The 27,976-nt window shown below is 36.4% G+C and overlaps 2 protein-coding genes across 2 annotated transcripts; one reads left to right on the top strand and one right to left on the bottom strand.

Annotated features, from left to right (window-relative positions):
- The first annotated feature begins 5,138 nt into the window (after positions 1-5,138).
- Positions 5,139-6,089, top strand: LOC113904935 (olfactory receptor 51V1-like). Its single transcript, XM_027562000.1, has one exon. The coding sequence runs from the start codon at positions 5,139-5,141 to the stop codon at positions 6,087-6,089; it is 951 nt and encodes a 316-aa protein (XP_027417801.1).
- An 11,647-nt stretch (positions 6,090-17,736) lies between these two features.
- LOC113904772 (olfactory receptor 52Z1-like) lies at positions 17,737-19,320 on the bottom strand. The gene has a single exon (XM_027561863.1). It carries the CDS (start codon positions 19,295-19,297, stop codon positions 18,341-18,343), a length of 957 nt encoding a protein of 318 aa, XP_027417664.1. The 5' UTR covers positions 19,298-19,320; the 3' UTR covers positions 17,737-18,340.
- Between the last annotated feature and the right edge of the window lie 8,656 nt (positions 19,321-27,976).

Raw genomic sequence — 27,976 nt, 5'->3', positions numbered from 1 at the left:
ATTCCCTCTAAGAACAGGAACAAGACAACAGGGTCCACTTTCACAACTATCATTCAACATAGTTCTGGAAGTCCTAGCTACGGCAATCAGAGAAGAAAAAAATAAATAAATAAAATGAATCCAGATCAGAAAGGAAGAAATTCAGCTCTCACTGTTTGTAGATGACATGATACTGTATATACAAAATCCTAAAAATAGTATCACAAACTTACAGGAGCTAATCAGTGAATTCAGCAAAGTTGCAGGATACAAAATCAATACATAGATATGACTTGCATTTCTATATACTAACAATGAAAAATCAGAAAGAGAAATTATGGAATCAATCCCATTCACCATTACAACATAAAGAATTAAATATCTAGGAATAAAGTTACCTATGGAGACAAAAGAACTGCACACAGAAAATTATAAGACACTAATGAAAGAAATCAAAGATGACATAAACAGATGGAGAGATATTCCATGTTCCTGAGTAGGAAGAATCAATATTGTGAAAATGACTATACTATCAAATGCAATCTACAGATTCAATGCAATCCCTATCAAATTACCAATGGTATTTTTCACAGAACTAGAACAAAAAAATTCACAATTTATATGTAAACACAAATGACCCCAAATAGCCAAAACAGTCTTGAGAAAAAGAATGAAGCCAGAGGAATCAACCTTCCTGACTTCAGATTATAATACAAGCTACAGATGTCAAGACAATATGGTACTGGCACAAAAACCGAAATATAGACCAATGGAGCAAGATAGAAAGCAGAGAAATAAACCCATGTATTTATGGATATCTTATTTTTGACAAATAAGGCAAGAATATACAATGGGACAAAGAAAGCCTCTTCAGTAAATGGTGCTGAGAAAATTCGACAGCTACATGTAAAAGAATGAATCAGAACACTTGCTAACACCATACCCAAAAACAAACTCAAAATAGATTAAAGACCTAAATGTAAGATGAGAAACTATAAAACTCTTAGAGGAAAACATAAGCAGAACACTCAATGATATAAATCAAAGCAATATCCTCTATGACTCACCTCCTAGAGTAATGGAAATACAAACAGAAATAAACAAGTGGGACCTGATTATATTTAAAAGCTTTTACACAACAATGTAATATATTGTATATATATATAATATGCAAGGTGAAAAGACAACCCTCAGAATGGGAGAAAATAATATCAAATGAAACAACTGATAAAGGATTAATTTCCAAAATATACAAGCAGCTCATACAACTCAATATCAGAAAAACAAACAAGCCCATCAAAAAGTGGGAAAAAGATCTAAACAGACATTTCTCCAAAGAATACCTATAGATGCCCAACAAACACATGAAAAGATGCTCAACATCACTCATTATTAAAGAAATGTAAATCAAAACTACAATGAGATATCACCTCACACTGGTCAGAATGGCCATCATACAAAAGTCTACAGACAATAAATGCTGGAGAGGTTGTGGAGAAAAGGGAAGGCTCTTGCACTGTTGGTGGGAATGTAAATCAATACAGCCACTATGAAAGACAGTATGGAGATTCCCTTAAAAACTAGGTATAAAACTACCATATGACCCAGCAATCCCACTCTTAGGCATATACCCTGAGGAAACCAGAATTGAAAAAGACACATGTATCCCATTGTTCACTGCAGCACTATTTACAATAGCTGGAACATGGAAGCAATCTAGATGTCCATCAACAGATGAATGGATAAAGAAGTATGGTACATATACACAGTGGAATATTACTCAGCCATAAAATGGAACAAATCTGAGTCAGTTCTAATGGGGTGGATGAACATGCAGTGAAGTGAAGTCGCTCAGCCGTGTCCGACTCTTTGCGACCCCATGGACTGTAGCTCACCAGCCTCCTCCGTCCATGAGATTCTCCAGGCAAGAATACTGGAGTGGGTTGCCATTTCCTTCTCCAGGGGATCTTCCCGACCCAGGGATCGAACACAGGTCTCCTACATTGCAGGCAGATGCTTTAACCTCTGAGCCACCAGGGAAGCCCCAGATGAATGCAGAAACTATTAAACAAAGTGAAATCAGAAAGTGAAAGATAAATATCATATTCTAATGCATACATACAGAATCTAGAAAAATGGTACTGAAGAATTTATTTACAGGCAGCAATGGAGAAACAGACATAGAGAAGAGACTTATGGACATGGGGAGAAGAGAGGAGAGGGTGAGATGTATGGAAACTTATATTACCATATGTATAATAGATAGCCAACAGGAATTTGCTGTATGGCTCAGGAAACTCAAATTTGGGCTCTGTATCAACCTAGAGGTGTGGGATGAGGAAGAAGATGGGAGGAAGGTTCAAAAGTGAGAGGATATGTGTATATCTATGGCTGATTCATGTTGAGGTTTGACTAAAAACAGCAAAATTCTGTAAAGCAATTATCCTTTAATAAATAATAAATGAATTTAAAAAATCATCCTCTGCTTCCTCATATATAAAAACTATTCTGTCTAACATTTAATATTTACCATGCCAAAAGGCCATTTGAAACACTCAATCAGCTATCATTAGCTGAAAAGGGATAACATTTTTTGAAGCCTGAAATCTTGACCATTAGTTTCTTTGGTTTTCAATTACTCAACAATGATGTTCACCATGAATGGTTTTGTCAGCTGTCATCTCATGAATCCACAAATTTAGCTGTTATCCCATTTTCTTCAAGCTTCATGATGCACACTACAGATGTTATTATAGCACTTTCTGGAGGGCCCTCATATGTGGATGAAGGTATTTTCTCTCTCTCTCTCTTTTTTTTTTTTTTCTTCCTGGATGTACTCTATCGTGGATTCATTGACTTTGAACTCACAACAGCAGTATGAATCACACTTGAAGAAAGGTTGTGTAACACACACATTTTCTCTGTAAGGCACATTCCAGCCTTCTTGCTGTTATACTAGACAGCACTATGTTTGGAGGCATTTCAAGCAGCAAATTTATCATCAAAAGTACAAAAATGTTTAAATGATGGCACAAAATAAATCACGAAGATTATTTACAGTACGAGAGCTGAACCAAGAAAGGAGAGTATTACATCAGGGACATGTATTTACATCAGGAGACTCAATTTTCTCCCTCTCTGAGCATGTCCACAAATAGCCACAAAAGCTCTGAATACTAATTTTGGGTAAAAATTGTCCCCCCCACACCCCGTTTCTTTTTACTATGTCATGTACTACTTCATCATAATAGTTTTCACTGATCTGAAATCAGTTTTATCTGAAAACAATGTATTTAATTCAGATTTCTTTTTATCAGTGTTCATACAATGTTTTTTTTTTAATCTGTGCCTTTAAAGTGGTATCATGTAGACAATATATAATTATGTTTTTAAAATCTGCTCTGACAAGTTATCCCTATTACTTTTGATATTCAGATGTTTCACACCTAAAGTGATCTTTAATTTAATTGGATTAAAATCAGCCATGTTTGATATTGTTTTCTATAAGTTATACTTGTTCTACTTTTCTCTTCTTTCTTGTTTTTGTTCCCTTCTTCCTCTCTTTTTTCCCCTTCCCTAGTTTTAATTGAGCACATTAGATGATTCCTTTTTATTTGCTTGCATATCAATTTTACCTATTTTTCATTTTTGTTTAGTGAGTGCCTAATCCAAGTTCACTTTTAAACAATAATATATCACTTTATGTGCTTCCCTGGTGGCACAGCAGTAGAGAATCTGCCTGCTGTGCAGGAGATGTGGGTTCAACCCCTGGGTCTGGAAGATTCCCTGGAGAAGGAAATGGCAACTCACTCCAGTATTCTTGCCTAGGAAATCCCATGCATGGGGGAACCTGGCTGGCTATAGTCTATGGGGTTAAAAAACAGTCAGACACGACTTAGCGACTCAACAACATGCCACTTTATGAGTACTGAAGGTAACTTACATTAGAATAATCCCAACTCCCAGTTTCTCTTTCCCATGTTTTATAACATTGCTGTTAATCATTCACTTACCCATATAATCATAAAATAAATTCTTACAACTATTTCTTTGAATAAATGGTCATCTATTACATCAATTAAAAATAAAGTATCTAGCTTCATTATTCCATTTCTGATGCTTTTTTAATGTGGATCTAAATTTCTGACAATATCATTTTTCATTACTCTGAGAAACTTTTTAAAGTAATTCTTTCAGTGTCAGTTTATTACCTATTGATTCTCTGTTTCTGCACACCTGAGAAAATATTTCTCTTTCACTTTTGAAGGATAATGTCACTACATGTAGAATTTAGACTGTTTTTTTTTTTCCTTAGAATACCCAAATATTTCATTCCACTCTATTCTTGCCAAAGTGTTAAATATCTACCATATGATCTAGCTATTTCATGCCCAGCTATTACTCAAGATCTAATGCAAGCTTTGGATTTTACAGTCTAAAATGCATGACTTATATTTCATAGAAAGAATAAAAAGTAAAAGTATTGAGAATGTCAGAAAAGTTAGAAAGCTTTTAACAGGATAGAGAGATACATGAACATAGAGAAGAAAAACAAAGTACAACTAAAAGCAGTAAATAATTTATTAGAAGCTAAGCAGTGTGGAATCCAGCACATAACAGTTCTGATTCCACTTATTTTGTCAAATTTATTTTGGCTAACTTTATTTTATCCAAAGTTAGGTTACTTTAACAAGTCTATCCCCTTTGGGATCTTATGATACTTTGGTGATAGTAAAATGATCAGCTGTTCTACCCAAGAGAAAAATTACACATGCATTTCACATTTTCCCAATGGTGTTGCCAGCCATGGCAGCAGTATGCTCCTGTGGCTGTATATTATCTTCCTTTTGAAATAAACAGAGATCCCAGAAGTGTATCCCCAACCAAGTCTCATGAGCCTATTAACATTATTGTTTCTGCGTAAAACCCTCTAGTCTTCTGACATTCTTAGTCACTAGCACTGGAATAGCTATGTTTAGACAACTGGTTCTTGACCTAAAGAATAATGAATCAGGCCTCTACTTTGCGGAGTTCATGATACTTGAGGAAACTGTATTATATTTTCTTCTCAAAAGCAGACAAACATTACTAGAAATTAAAGGGTCATAAAGTGATCTAATTTTTAATACCTCTCTAGAAATATTTTTAATCCTCTATTAATGTCTGCTATCTCTATCCTGAACTTCAATAATTCCAGATTTACTCTCACTGGTTTTCCTGGCTTAGAAGTTGACTATCTCTGGCTCTCCATCCCTTTTGCCTCCATTTATGCTATGGTTTTCCTGGGGAACTGCATGGTGCTCCACGTGATCAGGACTGAGCCGAGCCTGCACCAGCCCATGTTCTACTTCCTGGCCATGCTGGCCCTCACTGACCTATGTGTGGGGCTGTCCACCGTGCACACAGTGCTGGGAATCTTATGGGGGGTCATTGAAGAGATCAGCCTGGATTCCTGCATTGCCCAGTCCTATTTCATCCATGGTCTGTCCTTCATGGAGTCCTCTGTCCTCCTTACTATGGCTTTTGACCGCTACATTGCCATTTGCAACCCACTACGCTATTCCTCCATCCTAACTAATGACAAAATCATGAAGATTGGGGTGGCAATCTTATGTAGGAGTTCTATGCTCATACCTCCAGTCATTATTCGCCTAAAGTTCTTAAATTATTGTCACCCCCACATCCTTTCTCACTCTTTCTGCCTGCACCAAGACTTAATTCGAATGGCCTGTTCAGACATTCGCTTCAATAGCATCTATGGTCTGGCCCTGGTGATCAGCAACTTGTTGTTGGATGCAGTGCTCATCATTATCTCCTATATCATGATCTTGTATGCAGTCTTAGCAATTGCATCACGAGAAGAGAGAATCAAGTCTTTGCAGACCTGTGTATCTCACATCTGTGCTGTTTTGGTTTTCTACATCCCAATCATTGGTCTGACCATGGTTCATCGTTTTGGCAGACACCTCTCACCCTGGGTTCATGTTCTCATGGGCAATGTCTATATCCTTTTCCCGCCCTTGATGAACCCCATTATTTATAGTATCAAGACTCAGCAAATACGAAGAAGAGTCCAGAGATTGTTTTACTTGAAAAAATGTAAGTCTTAATATCAAATGTGAATGTATTTAAAAGTCAGCAAAGCAGTTCAAAAGGGTAAGAGTCAGTGAATAATTAAAATATGTTTAATTACTTTCATTTGAATGAGGATTTCCATTTTACAAATACTTTTCTCTGCATTTTCCTTGAAACTATCATATCAGTGAAATCAGTTACACTGTCAATGATTTTTGTATATCTGAAAATACATATATAATAGCTTCCAAATCATAATAAGTTCTGAGGTAGTTTAGCTATTAAAATTCATCTCACTATGGCCAGTTTGGGAGTCATTCATTATAAAAAGGTACATTTTGCTGATTAAAATCCCCCAAGTAATTACTTAAGGACCAAAATTTATCTTACTCAAATTCTCCGTACTGTAAATGACATTCTTGTTTATTGTCTACCCATTTTCCCAGTTTAGTCCCATGGCAATGTAACTAAATAAGCCTAAAAGAAAATTTGACCTTTTTGAATAAATTTAAAAAGCAATGAAGCAAGCAAACAACAAAAAATTAATCTTGATGCTTTTTGCCCATCAGCCAGTCTTCCCCACTCCCACCCTACTGAACTGGAGAGAGAGACAATCAGTAATTTCCAGAGTAGAAAAAAATATATACTTTTGTGATTAGTTTTATTTTCTTAATCCAGGGAACAATACAAATAGCTATTCCACTTGAAAACCATTTGAAAATATTTCCAATGAACCCATAGATCATTTAAATCCAATGGGGAGAGAATGTTACTGTGATCAAAGAAAAACATTTCTAATTTATCTCCCCATCAAGACTCTGTGGTAGATGCTATTTTCTAATACATATATTATTTGTAGTTTAAAACACACAAAGATTAAACGATATGTCAAATTTTTAGGTGGTAGTAGGTGATGTGACTTGAATATATTCTGTTTTATTTTCAAATCACATGAAAAGTCTTTCTTTCCTATCTCCCCTCTGTACTTTTTAACATGAAGTTTGTTAAATGGTTCCACAACCCTCATAAAACTTTCATAAAATAAAAGTGAGCAAAAACACAAATAAATCATGGATAGCAAAATAATGCACACATTTGAACTCTTGGTATGTGTAAATTTCCTTAAGACATTATTGTTGCAAGGATATTTATATAATCTACTTGATATGTTTCAGGCATGTTTTGTTAATGCATACTTTCAAGTAGTAGTTCACTCGGTTTAGATGTACATGCACTGTCTGATAAATTCTCAAAAATATTTACAGTCATAAAATCACCACCACAATCAATCAAGATATGGAATATTTCCATCACCCCACAAGTGCCTTTTATCTCTTTGCAGTCACTCTTCTCCCACAGCCACAAATTCTCCACTGCCTCCAAACTAATTTCTATCATAGGTTTTGCCTTTAAGAGAGCCCCTATGTGTGTGCTCAATTGTGTCTGTCTCTTTTGTTACCCCATGGACTGTAGCATACCAGGATCCTCTGTCCATGGGATTATCCTGCCAAGAGTACTGGAGTGGGTTCATTTCCTACTCCAGGACATCTTCCTGACCAGGAATTGAACCCTCATCTTCTGTGTCTCCTGAATTGGCAGACAGATTCTTTACCACTGAGCCACCTGGGAAGGACCTTTTAGAGAAGATCCCATAAATTGAATCATAATCTTAATGTAATCTTTTTGTCCAGATCCTTTCACTTGGGATAATACTTTTGAGATTCACCTTGTTGTTGTTGCCTGCATTCACAGCTCTTTTTATATTTGAGTTTTATTCCATTATACTACATAGGGAAAACTATGCATTAATTGATTGGGTTAGCATTTTATAGTTTTGATTTTGAATGAAGCAGTTATAAACAGCTACACCATGCAATTTTAAAAGCAACTCGCTAATATTGTTAGAGTTTATTTTTAATCATCACAATAACAATTATAATGGTCATAAAATAATAAGTAGGTTATATTTATCAGATTCCTATTATATGCCAGGCACTGTGGAAGGACACAGTAATGATTCTCACTGTTGATCTTAGAGCCAGTCCATGGGTAAATCATAATCAGTCAGTTTTGCAGATGAGGAAGTTGAAGTAAAAGGATTTTAAAAAAGAAAACAATTGTGGGGCACTTTAGTCTCACAGCACTTTTCCCACTGCCATTACTGTACCGTTTTGCATTGCAGTTATCTCCCATCATTCTATTTGTTTTTATTGTTGGTGGTGTTCATGGTGTGAGTTAAAAATTTTAAATTGTGTGTTGCTGTAAATATAAGTTTTCAAATGCATTAGCACTTGACACAACCATTTAGTAGGCCATTCTTTCATCAGCCAGTATTATGATATAAAAAATTCTAATGTAACAGGTGTTGTACTTTATACTCAAATAATAACATATGATGAGTTTAGTTTATTTTTAGTCTTATCTTCTCTCAGAGGGCCAATGGTTCTTCCACTTAAAATGTCAATTAAAGTTTTTGAGTTTAAAAAAGATATTTGCTGTGGTGTCATATTTTCTGTCAATTGGAAACTGATATTCTCTGCCAGGAAATTTCTTTCTTCCACAGGTCTCTGCCACTAACTGTCACCTCTCTACAAACCCCTCATCACCGTGAGCATTGAAGGGGAAGCTGACATGGCCCTGCTTTCAAGAACTGGATGGGCCTCTTTTCTAAGTCTGTAACACTTGGCAGACCCTTGCTGAATGAATCTTATCTTACCTCCTCACTCTGTATGGAACGCTGATTTTTCTCATCCTCTGCTGCATTTTGACTGATTTTCTCTTCAGTCTAGTTAGTAATCCAACTGTAAATGGCTTTTAGTCTACAAGCTCTGAAAACTGACCCATTTTATCTTATTTCCCTGACTCTAAGTTGTTTGTTTGTTTGTTTAAAGCCTTTGGTTGCAGAATCATTTTTCCCTAGGCATGACAGTTCCCTTGACAACTCTACTAGTCAGCATTCACCATGATTTTTGTGTCCCCCACATGCTGTAAAGAACACCTAGATCCATGTGCTGCATTGTGGAAGAGCAAGAAACTGGTTCCCTCATTGAATATACCATGTGCTAATTTTTACCCTAATGCTGATCTCTGACTATGGCATGAGACAGTTTGCATGGAAATTTCCCTCAGGAGATAAACAAGTAGTAGGTTATTAATCTCCTTCTGCTTTTAACTTTTCCCTCAAAACACATTGGGTTTCTAGCTTCTCATGCCCTGACACTCTAAGTGAGGGGCAAAGAATGCAGCTGAACCTGAGACCTTGAAGATTATATCTTTTCAATTCTCCTTGCCTATCTGTGTTTCTCTTCTGCATCTCGTGCTGAAAGGGGTTCCATTACTCTTCTTTTTTTTTTTAATTTTTTAAATTTTAATTGGAAGCTAACTACTTTACAATATTGTATTTGTTTTGCCATATATCACTCTTCTTTTGTTTTAATATCTAAAAGAAACTTCCTCTACATCCCAAACTCTTTGCTTTCTGTCTTTGTTCTAGCTGGTACCTTCTAACAGAAGTAGTTGATAACAGTAGGATGCTGGTGAAAGAAAAGAAAAATCAATAATATCCAAAAGGCAAAATATTATATATATATATATATACACACACATATATACAAATATATACATACATAAATATATATATACATATTCTGAATGGTTTCAACTAATTCTTTTCTTATGATAATACATCTGAATTTTAGCAAATTCTACTTGTTATAAAATAATGCTAATACATTTTTGGCAAAAATAAAACATTTTTTTCCATAGTATTATATTTAAATCAAGTCCCAACACCAACATGACACTGCAAAAGTGCAAACTAAACTTTACTATTATATTTATAAATGATTATTGACATTTCAGTTCATTTCAGTCACTCAGTTGTGTCTGACTCTTTGTGACCCCATGGACTGCAGCATGCCGGGCTTCCCTGTCCATCACTAACTCCCAGAACTTGCTCAAACTCATGTCCACCGTGTCGGTGATGCCATCCAACCATCTCATCCTCTGGTGTCCCCTTCCCCTCCAGCCTTCAATCTTTCCCAGCATCAGGGTCTTTTCTAATAAGTTAGTTCTTCGCATCAGGTGGACAAAGTACTTGAGCATCAGCTTCAGCATCAGTCCTTAAATGAATATTCAGGACTGATTTCCTTTAGGATGGACTGGTTGGATCTACTTGAAATCCAATGGACTCTCTAGAGTCTTCTCCAACACCACAGTTCAAAAGCATCAATTCTTCAGCTTTCAGCTTTCTTTATAGTCCAACTCTCACATCCATACATGACTACTGGAAAAGCCATAGCTTTGACTACATGGACCTTTGTTGGCAAACTAATGTCTCTGTTTTTTAATATGCTGTCTAGGTTTGCCATAGCTTTTCTTCCAAGGAACAAGCGTCTTTTAATTTCATGGCTGCAGTCCCCATCTGCAGTCATTTTGGAGCCCAAGAAAATAATGTCTCTCACTGTTTCCACTGTTTCCCCATCTGTTTGCTATGTATCAATGGGGCCAAATATCATGATCTTAGTTTTTTGAATGTTGAGTTTTAAGCCAGCTTTTTCACTCTCCTCTTTCACTTTCATCAAGAGGCTCCTTAATTTCTGCCATAAAGGTGATATCATCTGCATATCTGGGGTTACTGATATTTCTCTCTGCAACCTTGATTCCAGCTTGTGTTTCATCCAGCGTGGCATTTCACATGATGTATTCTGCATGTAAGTTAGTAACCAGGGTGACAATATACAACCTTGACGTACTCCTTTCCCAATTGGGAACCAGTCTGTTGTTCCATGTTCACTTCTAATTGTTGCTTCTTGATGCACACACAGATTTCTCAGGAGGCAGGTAAAGTGCTCTGGTATTCCCATCTCTTTCAGAATTTTCCATAGTTTGTTGTGATCCACATAGTCAAAGACTTCAGTGTAGTCAATGAAGCAGAAGTAGATGTTTTTCTGGAAATCTCTTGCTTTTTCTATGATCCAACAGATGTTGGAAACTTGATCTCTTGTTCCTCTGCCTTTTCCAAATCCAGCTTGAACATCTGGAAGTTCTCATTTCACATACTGTTGAAGCCTAGCTTGGAGAATTCTGAGCATTATGTTACTAGCGTGAGAGTCTATCACAATTGTGCTGTAGGTTGAACAATCTTTGGCATTGCTTTTCTTTGGGACTGGAATGAAAACTGACCTGTCCTGTGGCCACTGCCGAGTTTTCCAAATTTTCTGGCATATTGAGTGCAGCACTTAACAGCATCATCTTTTAGGATTTGAAATATCTCAACTGGAATTTCATCACGTCCAGTAGTTTTGGTTCTGGTGATACTTCCTAAGGCCCACTTGCGTTCAGACTCCAGGATGTCTGACCCTAGGTGAGTGATCACACCATCGTGATTATCTAGATCATGAAGATCTTTTTTGTATAGTTCTGTGTATCCTTGCCACCTCTTCTTAATATCTTCTGCTTCTATTAGGTCCATATCATTTCTGTTCCTTATTATGCCCATCTTTGCATGAAATGTTCCCTTGGTATCTCTAATTTTCTTGAAGAGATCTCTAGTCTTTCCCATTCTATTGTTTTCCTCTATTTCTTTGCACTGATTCCTGAGGAAGACTTTCTTATCTCTCCTTGCTATTCTTTGGAACTCTGCATTCAGATATATCTTTCCTTTTCTCCTTTGCCTTTAGCTTCTCTTCTTTTCTCAGCTATTTGTAAGGTCTCCTCAGACAACCATTTTTCCTTTTCTCATTCTTTTCCTTGGGGATGGTTTTGATCACCACCTCGTGTACAATGTTACAAACCTCTGTCCATAATTGTTCAGGCTCTATCAGATCTAATCCCTTGAATCTATTTGTCACTTCCATTATATAATTGTAAAAGATTTGATTTAGGTCATATCTGAATGGTCTAATTCCCTACACTCTTTAATTTGAGTCTGAATTTGGCAATAAGGAATTCATGAGCTGAGCCACAGTCAGCTCCTGGTCTTGTTTTTGCTCACTGCAGAGAATCTCTCCATGTTTGGCTGTAAATAGTACAATCAATCTGATTTTGGTATTGACCATCTGGTGAAGTCCATGTGTAGAACTGTCTCTTGCATTGTTGGGAGAGTGTATTTGCTATGACCTATGCATTCTCTTGGCAAAACTCTGTTAGTCCCTATTGACATTTACTGGACACTTATTATGTTCCAGATATTGTTATAAAGGCCTTATATATTTCCTCAGTTTAACAAAATATCCACACATACAAAATAAGTTTCCTAAGATTTTATACCTAGGAGCAATGGAACCAAGATTTGATTATTAGAACTCTGACTTCAGAGATTTTCCTCTTTAGTCACAAGCCTACACTGTTTCCTAATGCTTCAAACTAGTAATTCCAATTAATTACATGAAAATGACTGCACTCTTATTTTTTTTAACTTCACTCTTAATAAAAGTATTTAAAGCCTTATACTTTTTCATTCTTAAGTTTTTCTATGATTCTATATATTCTCTGCACTATTTTGTCTTATAATTGCTAATCACAATTACACTTTCCTGACTCCTCTATTAACAGTTTCTTTTGTGATATACATTTCTTCAGTTTCTGCCTGATATGTCAGATACACATTCTTTTATCAAATGTAGTAATTATTTTTGCCACTCTGTGCTGCTTTGTGGCAGGATCTTAATTCCCTGACCAGGAATTAATTAATTAATTAACTTAATTCCCTGATTCAGCAGTGACAGTACTGAGTCCCAAAGCTTGACTGCTAGTAAATTACGCAGATGCACATTCTAAAGTTCATTTTAAGTAACATGATATTCAGATATCTAGGAAATGTTTTAAATGTTGTATTAAGACTCCTTAGCAAGGAAAAGAGATGAATCTTAGTCATTAGCTCCTGCAAGAAGACACATAGTTCCAGAACACATTAACTGGCCTTGTCTCTGTGAAGAACTCTTATTTTTTTTTGAACTTTTGCTGAATTTTATAGGGCTGGTGCTTTCCTCTTGGAATATTAAATCCTTGCACTTGCTGGATCCACTCTGAAGCCTCATTGATTCTCTCATTGCATCATTAGTTCTCATAGCCCTCCCTGTGTCTATGGCTGCAAGGCAATTTTGCAAACCATCCCAACCCCATTGTTTTTAAAAAATATGTGGTTGGATGTTGGAATAGCTGTTTAGAATTATTGCCTTTGTAACTAGTAGTCTGTTTCTTTAACCTGGTCCTACATTATAATTAAAACACATTTACTTCTCTTTTTACTTTTATTATCTTACCAGGACTATCGTGTTTTCAGATTTTTTTAGCTTCTCTATAACCTGGAGGTTGGTAAAGAGTTCCAGTGGGCTCTTAGCAATTTAAAGAAAACAACTGGAGTCACACTGTGCCAAATGCACAGTATTTGACAGTGACCTATGCTTTATCTATTTCTTTTAATCTTCAAAAATATTGATATTTATGAGATCTTGGACTTTGTGCCTGCTAAGTTGCTTCAGTTGTGTCCAACTCTTTGAGGCCCTATGGACTCTAGTTCACCAGGGTCCTCTATCCATGGGCATTCTCCAGGTAAGAATACTGGAGTGGGTTGCCATGACCTCCTCCAAGGGATCCTCCCGACCCAGAGATCCAGTCCACTTCATTTGCATGTCCTGCATTGGCTGGGGGATTCTTTACCACTAGCACCACCTGGAAGTTCAGTTCATTTCAGTCACTCAGTCATGTCTGACTCTTTGAAACACCATGGACTGCAGCACACCAGACCTCCCTGTCCATCACCAATTCCCAGAGCTTGCCCAAACTCATGTCCATTGAGTTGGTGATGCCATCCAACCATTTCATCCTCTGTCATCCCCTTTTCCTCTTGCCTTCAGTCTTGCCCAGCATCAGAGTTTTTTCCAATAAGCCCCTGTGAAAAGGTACTTGCTATCTCTGTGTAAGGCTGACAATGTAGCTAGAACTTAAATGTGTGAACTAATGTATGAGGCGGTGATCAGACCTTGTGAGGTACTTAACTCCACAGGAAGGCATGTCCAAGAATTGTAAATATGGGAATGCTCCATGATGCTGATCCACAGAGGAAAAAAATCCCAGGATTAGTGTGGCTTTAAATATAGACAGCTGAGGGAAGAACAAATATATGTGGAAAGAGAGGGGATTTTCTTTATAAAAATATTGTAGTGGTTTCTTTATCTTGCATACTCTCAATTACATAGCAACATAGAGCTGGTCTTATTAAATAATTTGGGATGGGCTTTATCCTTTACCATTTTCTGATAGAAGTTTTTATGGAATCCATATTATTTGCCTTCTAAATGTTTGATTCTATTCATCTAGCAAATTCATCTGGGTCTGGAAAATTCCTTGTTGGAAGGTTTCAAACTACAATTTCTCAAGTAGGTATGAGAGTAATTAGATTATCTATTTTTTTCAAAATGAGCTTCAGTAGTTGGTACATAGCAAGGGATTTTCTCTTTTGTCATAGTTATTAAATATAATGAAGCTAATTTTTATTTTGTAATTGTATATGGTTTATTTCCTGAAAATTTTGACTAAGTTTGTAAGTTATATTAATCTTTTAAAAAGTCAGTTGATACTCTCATTCTTGTAAATTTCAAGGAGATATGTGTGATATCCAGCAATAAAATAATAAAGTTATTCTTTGTAAACAGGTATCAACAGAACAATGAATCAAATTTAAAGTCCTAAAACAATATTTAGGCCAACTAGAACTCCAGGAGTTTGTGATGGACAGGGAGGCATGGTGTGCTGCGATTCATGGGGTCGCAAAGAGTCGGAAACGACTGAGCGACTGAACTGAACTGAAGAATTCACAGTCACTATAGTTGATTGTACATGAATACACTCACATTATGATTTTAAAAGTTTTAAAATGGACTTTAAAGATAAAACTTACAGAGTTTTTTCTTCTACAGAAGAGAAAGAAGAATAGAAAGTTTTACTGAGTATAATATACTTCTAAGTTTAAAATATTTTAAAATTTTGATGTTTATATATGTATGGGAAACAAAAATTTGCCAAAATCACTTCTGTATACTTCTGTTTTATTTCAATATCTAGGGGAAATAGCACAGAATTTAAGCAAAATAGTAAATACAGAAAGAATCAGAAACAATACAATTAATTGGTAATCATATAAAAATCTGGAAATCATGATAAACTTAGACTTCTTTTCCTCACTGCTAACTTGTAGAATAAAATAGAAATTCTATTTTTACTTACCTAAAAATTCTACTACAAAAATGTTCAAAATATCCTCCATCAGGGTAAAAAAAAAAAAGAAGAAGAATTTCAACAGACAATTAAAGTAATTAAATATAAATCCTGGATACTTAAGCAATTAAGAAAATAATAGGGACATCTGCAGGGGAGGTAGAATAATATAAAGTCATGCTAATGGTAAATATCTCATCATGTATGGGAAAGAATCACTAGATAAAATTTATTTATAATTAGTTTAATTTAAATGTTCTTTTAAAAATATACACACTATCAGGAGAATTCTATATATTCTACCAGAATTTCTATGCAAATACATTTGTGTGTAAGATTTCATACATTAATATATGTGTGTACATTCCCTTACTTAAGATCATCTGATATGTATCATTCTGCAACCTGTAATTTCTCTTTAAAATGGTTTAAGCTTATTTCCATATTAGCACTTTGTAGTAACATATTCAGTAATAATTCTACCCAATTTTTAAAATGTATTGCAATACATTCATCCTATGCATTTATATTTCTAGTTTTCATTTTTGTCATCAATGCTCTGAGGATATAAACATGTTAATGAGTTTTCATTAGTACTTGTACAAGTGAACATGTAAAATATTCTTTATTATTTATTATTTTATAAATCATTTATGTTCTCAGACATCTGTTTCTTTTCTTCCCTGATGAATACCTTTTACTGTTGCTAGTAAGAGTAATAATTATTACCACTATGGTAAAATAAATGCAATCTACACTGGGCTGGGAGAAACACAAGCTGGAACCAAAATTGCTGGGAGACATATCAGTAACCTCAGATATGCAGATGACGCCATTCTTTTGGCAGAAAGTGAAGAGGAACTAAAAACTCTCTTTTTAGTGAAAGAGGAGAGTGAAAACGTTGGCTTAAAGCTCAACATTCAGAAAACTAAGATCATGGCATCTGGTCCCAACACTTCATGGGAAATAGATGGAGAAACAGTGGAAACAGTGTCAGACTTTATTTTTTTGGACTCCAAAATCACTGCAGATGGTGATTGCAGCCATGAAATTAAAAGATGCTTACTCCTTGGAAGTAAAGTTATGACCAACCTAGAGAACATATTCAAAAGCAGAGACATTACTTTGCCAACAAAGGTCCATCTACTCAAGGCTATGGTGTTTCCTGTGGTCATGTATGGATGTGAGAGTTGGACTGTGAAGAAAGCTGAGCACCAAAGAATTGATGCTTTTGAACTGTGGTGTTGGAGAAGACTCTTGAGAGTCCCTTGGACTGCAAGGAGATCCAACCAGTCCATTCTAAAGGAGATCCGTCCTAGGTGTTCTTTGGAAGGACTGATGCTAAAGCTGAAAGTCCAGTACTTTGGCCACCTCATGTGAAGAGTTGGCTCATTGGAAAATCTCTGATGCTGGGGGGGGTTTGGGGGCAGGAGGAATAGAGGACGACAGAGGATGAGATGGCTGAATGGCATCACCCACTCAACGGACGTGAGTTTGAGTGAACTCCGGGAGTTGGTGATGAACAGGGAGGCCTGGCGTGCTGCGATTCATGGGGTCGCAAAGAGTTGGACATGACTGAGTGACTGAACTGAACTGAACTGATAGTATGATTATAAAGTGATTAAGAGGAGCTTTGGCATTCATTTGAGGAGCAGATGCAGATTTTTTATTCATTCCAGTGCTTTTACTAATGTATGGTGCTAGTGGTAAAGAACCCACCTGCAAATGAAGGAGACATAGAGACATGGGCTGGATCTGTGGGTAGGGTAGATCCCCTGGAGGACCCACTCCTGTATTCTTGCCTGGAGAACACCCATGGACAGAGGACCCTGGTGAGCTAGAGTCCATAGGGTCTCAAAGAGTTGGACACAACTGAAGCAAGTTAGCATGCATACATGCTAAAAATCCATAAAGTTCTACATCTGGCAAATTTTTCTCCTGTCTCCAGAGCAAAACTAATACAATTATGTAAAGTTTAAAAATAAAATAAAATTTAAAAAAATAAAATAAAATAAATTAGCTTGATGCCTCAAGATCACCTAAAATCATTATGTCCCATAATGCCTGAAATTATGCTTAGGAAAGAGGAAATATGGGCTTCCCAAGTGGCACTAGTGGTAAAGAACCCTCCGATCAGTGCTGGAGATATCAGAAGTGGGCTCGATCCCTGGGTCAGGAAGATCCCTTTGGGGAGGATATGGTAATCTACTCCAGTATTCTTTCCTAGAGAATCCCATGGCCAGAGGAGCCTGGTTGGTTACAATCCATGGGATCATGGAGTTGGACATGACTGAAGCATTGTGTATTACACACAAGGAGGGAATATAAAAGGAAATTCCTTTCTCTGTCCTGCAGGTCCAGTGTATGTAGGATGCAGACTGATTACAGTAGTATTACTGGTAATAGTAACAATAGACAACCTTCCTTCATTTTCATTACATGCTATGCAGTGTTTTATAAGCTTTAAATAAAACATTTTACTTAATCATTTTAACAACCTTATAAGTTACATAATAGTTTGTGCCTATTATAAAGATAAGTGTACAGAATTCCAGAAAGAGTAAATGTACTCTGCCAAGGCCATACATCTGAAATTCAAGACTTGAACTTAGAGCCCAAATGCTCAGCTAATACATCAGGATGCTAAATACATGAGTACTATTTTCTCTGATTTACAGAGGCCATATTATAGGAGAATAAACTAAAACCCTGATAAGCTGATTTGACTTTTTTTTTTTTTCATTTTTTTTAGTGTGTGTGGGTGGGCTGTGTCTTCAGTTCTCCTGTTTGTCTATATTAGCATAAAACTGAAATTAACTTTTGAATTTCTTTGCTTTAAACTTGTAACAAAGCTCATTATTACATGGACTCTAAAATGTCCATGGTCTGACACTGTCCTGAAAAAAAGCAGTGAAACAAGAGTTTAACATGATCTGATTTACTCAAATCTTAATGCTATTATTCTCTCTTAATGCTGACATGATATAAGATATCCAATATAATTGTAGGTACTCTTCAATTAGTGGAGTTACATAGAGAATTAAAGAACTACGCTGTTCAATCTACATCAGCAAAATTTCTTGCTCAAAGAAAAGACCTGGATAAATTTCTCCTGAATTTGCTTGGTCTTAACTCCATAAATGATGGGGTTGAGAGTGGGTGGTACCACCACATAAAGATTGGCAAGAAGGATATGTGTATGGAGTGGTATACTGTGGCCCCCGAATCGGTGAGCAAAGAATGAAAAAAAGGCTGGGGTATAGAATAGTAATATAACACAGACATGGGAGCCACAAGTACCCAGAGCCTTGAGCCGGGCATCTTGGGAAGGAATTCTAAGCACAGTACACAGTATTAGGGCATAAGAGATGATGATAAGCACCACATCCAGGCATGTGGAAAATAGAGCCACAATCACCCCATAGTAGATGTTGACTTGGATGTTATCACAGGCAAGCCTGGAAATGCCCATATGTTCACAGTATGAGTGATGAATAATGTTCCTTCCACAGTAAGTAAGCCGATAAACCAGAAAAACCAAGGGGAAACAGATGAGGAAACTCCTAATTATAGAAGCAATGCCTATTTTTCCAATGACTGAGGGTGTTAGAATGGTAGTATATCTTAGTGGATAACAGATGGCTACATAGCGATCAAATGCCATGGCCAGCAATATGGCAGACTCTGCCACAAAGATGAAGTGGAGGAAAAACATCTGGGACACACAGCTACTGAAAGATATACCCACTTCTTGGAACCAGAAGATTGCTAACATCTTGGGTGTGGTGACAGTGGAAAGAAAGATATCTGCCAAGGCTAACATGGAGAGGAAAAAGTACATGGGCTCATGAAGACTGCGCTCAGTGAAGATCAGAAATAGTAAGAGGGTATTTCCTACAACAGCGACTATGTACATGGAACAAATGGGGATGGAGATCCACTTGTGTGCATCTTCCAGTCCTGGGATCCCAATCATGGTGTACCAAATGTCTCTAAGGTTAGTGTAGTTTGAAGAGGTTGCCATCTTTTATTCTGTCCTCTGATGCTGAACCCTGAAATAGGGTGAAGGAGAGAGAAAGAGAATGAGAATCAAGTATCAGGGCTATTTTATCATATTAAGTGTGACTCTTGGCATTGCAGTAATTTAACTGCCTTAAAAAAGGATGGTAATAAGTAATGATTCAAAGATGATAAGCCAAATAGACTTCACTGACAAGAAAGTTACCATGACTTAATAGAGCTAATGCTATTGGTATTGATAATGAAAATAACAATCATAATAAACATTTAATGGGCTTATAATTTCATTTAGGCACTGTGACCAATACATTATATTTATTGACTTAGCATCATATAAGAAAACTTCTTTATAAGCTCTTAAGTATCATCAGTTTTACTTCTTGTCTGACTAGTCACTCCTGGTGATTAATTTTTTCTAGAGCTAAAGAAAAAAGTGTTTAGAATACTGGTGTGGCCTTTTAGGGAGAACAGTAACAATCATTATTCTTATGATTTAATATGAAGACTTTCATTATCAAATGAGAAGAACTTAGAGTAATATAAGTGTAGACAGTCCTTACTTTGAACAGTGTTTTTCTACCTTAAGAGTGTGCATATTGAAACCATGTTCTCTCTTTGTATGGTCCCAGGATGCATGCATTTCAGGTGAACTAATCCTGTGCAAAGCAAGGACTGATAAATCATCATTCTAACACAGAACATATGTCCTCTCATCACTCACATACATTATCTTCCTCCCTCCAAACTCACTTGCCAACCCCACTTTTTTTTCTCTTTTCCCATTTATTTCTCCCAGCTTATATTCAAATACCTGTCCTTTCCTTCTCTTCTTTTTTTTTAGCTCAAATTTGAATACTATTTACAGAGAAAAGAAAAAGAAAAAAAAAAAAAAAAAAACAGCTTGTATATAACAAAATAGAAAATGAGTTTCAAGCACTCAAGAATTAAACACACAAGCATTAAACAAGTTAATGACTATTTCTTTAAGCTCACTCTGTATTTAATAACTCACTGAGGAAGGAATCAAATATAGATCATAAATATTTTCTATTTCAAGGATTCCTACCCTTGTGAAGGTCATGAAACGTGGACAACAAAACACCTCCCTTCAAAGAAGATCATGATAAAATAATTTGAGATATTCAATCACATGTGTATGACACAAAGAAGCCTAACCTTCACTAGAGAGATAATGAAAAGATTCATGGAAGTGTGGTCAGAAACAAAAAACTTCAGGAAAGAACAAAAAGACAAACAAAAAGCTAAAGTAAGGTATTTAAATCACTGTAAAATGAGATAATCTAGCTTATTGAGAGCTTAGAGATATAAGAAATATGACTGAGCAAGTAGATTGTGTCTCGAAGATAAAGAATTTTAAAAGTCATGCTAATGGCTTCGTGGCTTTGAGTTTAGTTTGTCACATGAAGAACAAATTTATTAGTCAACAGTATTTACTGAGTCTCTAATATCTTAGCAAAGTTTAAGAAGAATATAATGTGATAAAAAATTAAGATTTATTTTTTCAGAGAAACTTTTGCTGGTGGGCAATTCTTTTTTTTTTAAACCTCCTATCTCCCAGTAGCATAGCTAAACAATTCTTAATTACAAACTTTGCAATATTGTTCACTAATACATTTCAATTTCCATGTAGCTATGAGTATATCTTCAGCATCCAGTATAATACATTTTGTTGAGTAAATATAGTTTAAAAGTTGGTGAAATTTATTGAAATGAAGGAAGATAGCTACCCAGAATTGCTCTAGGAAACTTTTCCAGCAGATCAAAGCATCCAGGAATGTAGCCTTAACAGTGAAAACAGGGTCTAAAGAAGAAATACGTCTAGAAAAAATTAAAAAATAGGTCAGGTGATAGGTTATATGAGGGATAAATGAAAGGCAATAAAACATTTTGAGACATTTTGTTCTGGGAAGAATAATGATACCTCTAACCAATAAAGGGAATAAGCTAGGAGATGCAGAATTCAGAGAAAGTTAATGCAATTGTTCTGAAACTATTAATATTTAACATGTCTATGGAATGACTGAGGAAATCAATGTGACTGACTGACTCAAACTTGCCTGGTACCCTGGAAAGAGAACTGGGCTAGGTATGAGGCTCTAGCTGAGCTGTAGCCTCAGTTATGCCATCAACAGACTGAGATCTTGGTAAAGGCATTTCACCACTCTGAACTCTCTATACATTCTAGATTAGAATCAAGTTAACTCATAGATGGTTCCCTTCTAGATACAGATATCTAAACTTCATTCCCCACTTGTGGGCAATCCCTTCTTTAAACTTTCTTCTCCTTTGATTTCCTTGATCCCAATATTGACCCCTGTCTTCCTACTACATTTGCATGGTTCTGAGTATTTTCTCCAAAGCTATTCTTATTATTTACAGTGTTATCATTATTGCTGTTATTATTATTGTTATTGCTCTTATTGTTCAGTGCTACTACCAGACTGTTGTGTTGAGGGCAGAATGTCAGATAAAAACATTAGACCTTCACTAGTGTCTAGTGAAGACCATTGGGCTTTCACTAGCATCTAGTACAATTTCAAGAAATTAGTGAGGATTAAGTCTGATCACAGAATGCAAGACACTGGATGTGTAACAGCTGAAAACAGCAGTGGTAGGCAACTTGAGAAGATTGGTGCTGAGGAAAGGAAAACAGTAACTAGAAGTATTAAAAGGTACTAGGAAGTTTTCTTTTGAACAAAAGAAATAAACATGATGCTTAAAGTCGGTGGAGTCTCACAATAAAGAATTTGAAGCAAGAAAGTGAACAACTTTTGCAATTAAGTTCCCATCATAGAAAAAAAACAAATCATTCAAGTTACCATATGGGTGTTCTTCTTCTTTCCTTAAGGCAAAATGGAGTCAGAAGAACATGGGGTACATGGGAAAGTTTCAAAAGAATCACATTTGATCCAGATATTTATAATAAATTGAAAGGCAATGCTTATTAGGGGACTTCTCTGATGGCTCAGCAGTAAAGAATCCACCTGCCAATGATGGAGACATGGGTTCAATCCCTGGGTCAGGAAGATCCCCTGGAGAAAGAAATGGCAACCCAGTCCAATAATCTAGACTGGAAAATCCCATAGTAAGAGGCAGTTGGCTGGCTATAATTCATGGGCTCACAAAAGAGTTGGACATAACTGGATGACAAAGCAAAAACAACAGCAACAAAATGCTTATTAGAGTTAGTGTCAAAGCTCATACAAAAACAAAATAGGGGGAGAAAAATAGAGAGAGACAGAGAGAGATACTATTGAAAACAAAATGTGTGTAGAACAGAAAACAAATGAATAAGCCATTGTCCAACAGAAGTGAAGGTTATCAAGGTGAAAGGAGAGAAATATTTTATAGCAGAGTTGAGGATGAGTCAACTGATTCTTCAGGAAAGTTCAATTTCTCAGAATCAAGAAAAAATAAATGGAAAGAGGAGAGCTAATCACAAGAGAGCATAGTTGGCTGGCAATTGAAGGAAATGATGAATGAATGCACAAGTGGTTCCCAAAGATAAATGGGATTCCAAGGGACCAAAAGAGAAAAAGCATGTTTGGTCAGGGAAGGGGTGGGGTAGGGAGGAATTTCTTTCCTGTTCACCTGGCGCTAATCAAGCACAAAATTCTGTCCTGGATCTTTCTAATCTCTTTCCTCCGTAACTACAGGTCTGAAATTATATTCCTCATTCATATTTTTTTTTCCTCTTACGCTCACTCTATCCACTTTCCTTTCAGAAGTACTTTCATCTTTTAATTGAATGTGTACTAATATATTAAAGTAAATCCATAAAGACACAGAAATGACCTGATTTTGAAAACCAGCTTAAATATCAATACAACCACAGTTTCTAAGATAAGTAGAGATACTATGATCCTCATAGCCCACTGTCTAGGCTTCAAAAAGAAGCCTTCAGCCATTCAGTTCTATTCTAAAGATTTAGAACCTAAATATTTTCCATTATAATTTCCATTATTTCCCTTCTCCCCAGTACTCACTGGTTACTTCACTCAAAGCAACTTCTTACTGCAGCAGTGGGATCATATTGAGGAACTGTGGTAGAAGGAGGTGCCATAAATAGTGAGCCAGCTGATCTGAGAGACCTTGGAACTTTGTCAGACACATGTCACGCAACAGACCTCGTGGGTTTGTTACTTACCAAGGAGGAAGTTGAAGTACATGTTCTTGTTTGAATTTTTTTCTTCTTCTTATTCCCAACCACTTATATTTTTCTTTCTCATATTCTCAGCTTGTGATTTAAGTCATAATTTATTATTTTTATTGTTTTTACTATCCTAATTCTATCTTGTTTCAAATAGATAAGAATACAATTCCCCATAAGGGGGGAAAAAAAAACCTCAGTATGTAAAAACCACTATCAAAGGCCTCCTGAGATGCCAGCTCTTTCACTTCTGTGAAATTGGCTTCCACACCCACTACATCTAGCCTTGTGTCTCAATTCCTTTTCTGTTTTAGATAAAATGATACAAACTCATTCTGCAATAAACTATTCCAAAGAGAGTTTTAACCAGAAAGCTGAAAATAAATAAAGAAACCACACAAAAACCTGTGAGGTAAAATATTAAAAAAAAAAAAAAGAACCTCAAGAATCTGTGACTGACTACAGTCAGAACAACAACAACAAAAAAACACCAGGCCCTTTTCTATTGATGATCCCGACTTTAGATTTATTCCAACTTTTAAATCCTGAAAAATTTCTTCCTCATAAAGACTGGCTGTTTCAAAAGTTACAAGTCACCCTTCAATGAACCCTTCATTAACCTGAAAGATCATGGTTTGGCCAGGTAGCCAGAGATTCTCATTATTAACAAATACCATTTCACAAGCATTGGACATGCCTCCACCTCCAGTCTTGGGTCTCCTTAAATCACAGCTCTGGGCAGGTGCTATAATGTAAGCATACACGGCAGGAAAAAAATCATAGGTCCTTTGGACTAGAAGTGAGACTAGTATGATATCTGAGACTTACAAGACCCCTTCAGAATTCATCAAGCAGTCACCTACTGTCCAATATCGGACACCAGGTCCTCATTACTTCATTTATTCTACAGCCACAGACTTACAGACATCCTGTAAGACAGGTTGTCTGTCCTTGATCTAGGTTCCAATGTTAACTCAGAGGCTGGTTCTATAGTTTTCTCTATCCCAGGAGAAATAAAACCCAAGAGAATTTGAGAATACAGAAAAGTATCTGTGGTATTCTGAGTTCTTGATCGTTTTATTAAGGCCAAGAAAGATCCACTGAATGAATAAATAGGCTTATGGGAAGATCATACTTCTTAGACAGCCCTGGGGAATTAACAACAGTTGTATTAGCGGCAGCAACCCATACATAGACTGCCCTGAAAGACACAAAAAAATCATAGAAATATAGGATGTTGTCAAGGTTCCCATTTACTAAATGCATGAACTGTTGTGAGAGTAGGAAGGTCTATTTTTTAGTGTTGAGGGAACATAACCCTTAAGAATTTACTGTCTTTCAGTATGGTACTGGCACAAAGACAGAAATATTGATCAATGGAACAAAATAGAAAGCCCAGAGATAAATCCACGCACATATGGATACCTTATCTTTGACAAAGGAGGCAAGAATATACAATGGATTAAAGACAATCTCTTGAACAAGTGGTGCTGGGAAAACTGGTCAACCACTTGTAAAAGAATGAAACTAGAACACTTTCTAACACCATACACAAAAATAAACTCAAAATGGATTAAAGATCTCAACATAAGACCAGAAACTATAAAACTCCTAGAGGAGAACATAGGCAAAACACTCTCTGACATACATCACAGCAGGATCCTCTATGACCCACCTCCCAGAATATTGGAAATAAAAGCAAAAATAAACAAATGGGACCTAGTTAAACTTAAAAGCTTATGCACAACAAAGGAAACTATTAGCAAGGTGAAAAGGCAGCCTTCAGAATGGGAGAAAATAATAGCAAATGAAGCAACTGACAAACAACGAATCTCCAAAATATACAAGCCACTCCTATAGCTCAACTCCAGAAAAATAAATGACCCAATCAAAAAATGGGCCAAAGAACTAAATAGACATTTCTCCAAAGAAGACATACAGAGGGCTAACAAACACATGAAAAGATGCTAAACATCACTCATTATCAGAGAAATGCAAATCGAAACCACTATGAGGTACCATTTCACACCAGTCAGAATGGCTGCAATCCAAAAGTCTACAAATAATAAATGTTGGAGAGGGTGTGGAGAAAAGGGAACTCTCTTATACTGTTGGTGGGAATGCAAACTAGTACAGCCACTATGGAGAACAGTGTGGAGATTCCTTAAAAAACTGGAAATAGAACTGCCTTATGATCCAGCAATCCCACTGCTGGGCATACACACTGAGGAAACCAGAAGGGAAAGAGACACGTGTACCCCAATGTTCATCGCAGCACTGTTTATAATAGCCAGGACATGGAAGCAACCTAGATGTCCATCAGCAGATGAATGGATAAGAAAGCTGTGGTACATATACACAATGGAGTATTACTCAGCCATTAAAAAGAATACATTTGAATCAGTTCTAATGAGATGGATGAAACTGGAACCTATTATACAGAGTGAAGTAAGCCAGAAAGAAAAATACCAATACAGTATACTAACACATATATATGGAATTTAGAAAGATGGTAACAATAACCCTGTGTACGAGACAGCAAAAGAGACACTGATGTATAGATCAGTCTTATGGACTCTGTGGGAGAGGGAGAGGGTGGGGAGATTTGGGAGAGTAGCACTGAAACATGTATAATATCTTGTATGAAATGAGTCGCCAGTCCAGGTTCGATGCACGATACTGGATGCTTCGGGCTGGCGCACTGGGACGACCCAGAGGGAGGGTATGGGGAGGGAGGAGGGAGGAGGGTTCAGGATGGGGAGCACATGTATACCTGTCACGGATTCATTTTGATATTTGGCAAAACTAATACAATATTGTAAAGTTTAAAAATAAAATAAAATTTAAAAAAATAAAGAAATACAAATAGATTAAAAAAAAAAAGAATTTACTGTCTTTGAAAAAACATTTAAAATCCATGGAGGGGTAGAACAATCAAATATTTATAAGACTTTTTTCTTATTAAATATGAGTCAGATATATTAATAAGTACTTGGGCAAACTTTGGGAGATGGTGAAGGACAGGAAGGCCTGGGGTGCTGCAGTCTATGGGGTCACAAAGAGTTGGACATGAATGGGTGACTGAACAACAGCAACATGTAAAGCAATATATGGGGCTTCCCTGGTGGCTCAGATGGTATATGAACCTGGGTTCAGTCCCTGGTTGGGGAAGATTCCCTGGAGAGTGAATGGCTACCCACTCCAGTATTCTTGCCTGAGAAATCCCATGAACAAACGAGCCTGGCAGGCTACAGTCCATGGGATCACAAAGAAGCAGACATGACTGAGCTACTAACCTTTTTACTTTCAAAGCAATATACACTCCTCAAACCCTGCTAACTGTTTAGTTTAGGAAGGGAGATATGTATGTGGGGGAAAATTAACCTTTAATATCAGCTACTATTGCCATAGTACTTAGCAAGTTTAAAACATATTTCTGATGTATCAGTACTATTAAAAACACAATGACTCCTGATATTATGTTTCCAGTGACTAGATGAGGGCATTGAAGTCCTGAACATTCACCTGCACATATAGTAAGAAATTGAGCTAAAAGTTGAATGTAGGTTTTCCTTTGTCCATCCCATGCTCTTCTTAGACAACATTGCCATTAAAAATTTAGAGTGATCAAGCAAAAGAAGTGCTTTTCCAACAGAACAAAAATCATTAATTTAAAGTCAGAAACTGTTTAGGCATAATTTATTATTTCTATATGGAAGATACTATGCAAATTGTATTGGAGTGTATGGATTAAACTTACACTCTATGGCAGAGATCCAATACCCCATCATGCACCCATCTCAACCAGAATTGCAATATTAAAAAGAAAGACTCCAATTTGAAAGGAGTGGGATAAAAAATGTGATAATAGATCTATCAGATCTATCTATATTTCTCTATATAGTATCACCCTGGTATAATCAGCAAGAGGTTATTTCTGGCTTGTGCATAACTCTACCTTTGGTTCTTTCTGATGTCCACCTGTGGTTTGCCCTCAGTAATCCAATATCCCCAGGAACACAATAGATAATGCAAGTTTATGATTAATGATTTAGCCAACATGAACTCATGGTTTTAGGGAACTGAAAGGACAACAAAATCTATAGTTCATTGATACAATGAGATTCTTAAAGAACTATGGCATTTACAGTTTTAACTATGTTGCTAATTTTTTTTCTTTTGAGGGCTTCCCAGTTGGTACTAGTGGTAAAGAACCTGCCTGCCAATGCAGGAGACTTAAGAGACACGTGTTCGATCCCTGAGACAGGACGATTCCCTGGAGGAGAGCATGGAAACCCACTCCAGTATTCTTGCCTGGAGAACCCCATGGGCAGAGGAGATTGGCAGGCTACAGTCCATATGGTCACAAAGACTTAGACCCAACTAAAGTGACTTAGAACACATGCATGCACATTTCCTTTCTCTAATGGTGGGAGATATGAAATCAGCAAGGGAGATGGCATGTTACAGCAAAGAACACAAACAGATAGTTCTTAGACCAGAAGAAGAAAA

This window comes from Bos indicus x Bos taurus, chromosome 15 (assembly GCF_003369695.1).
Source record: "Bos indicus x Bos taurus breed Angus x Brahman F1 hybrid chromosome 15, Bos_hybrid_MaternalHap_v2.0, whole genome shotgun sequence".
Lineage (NCBI taxonomy): Eukaryota > Metazoa > Chordata > Mammalia > Artiodactyla > Bovidae > Bos > Bos indicus x Bos taurus.
This window is presented reverse-complemented; position numbering and strand designations above follow the sequence as displayed.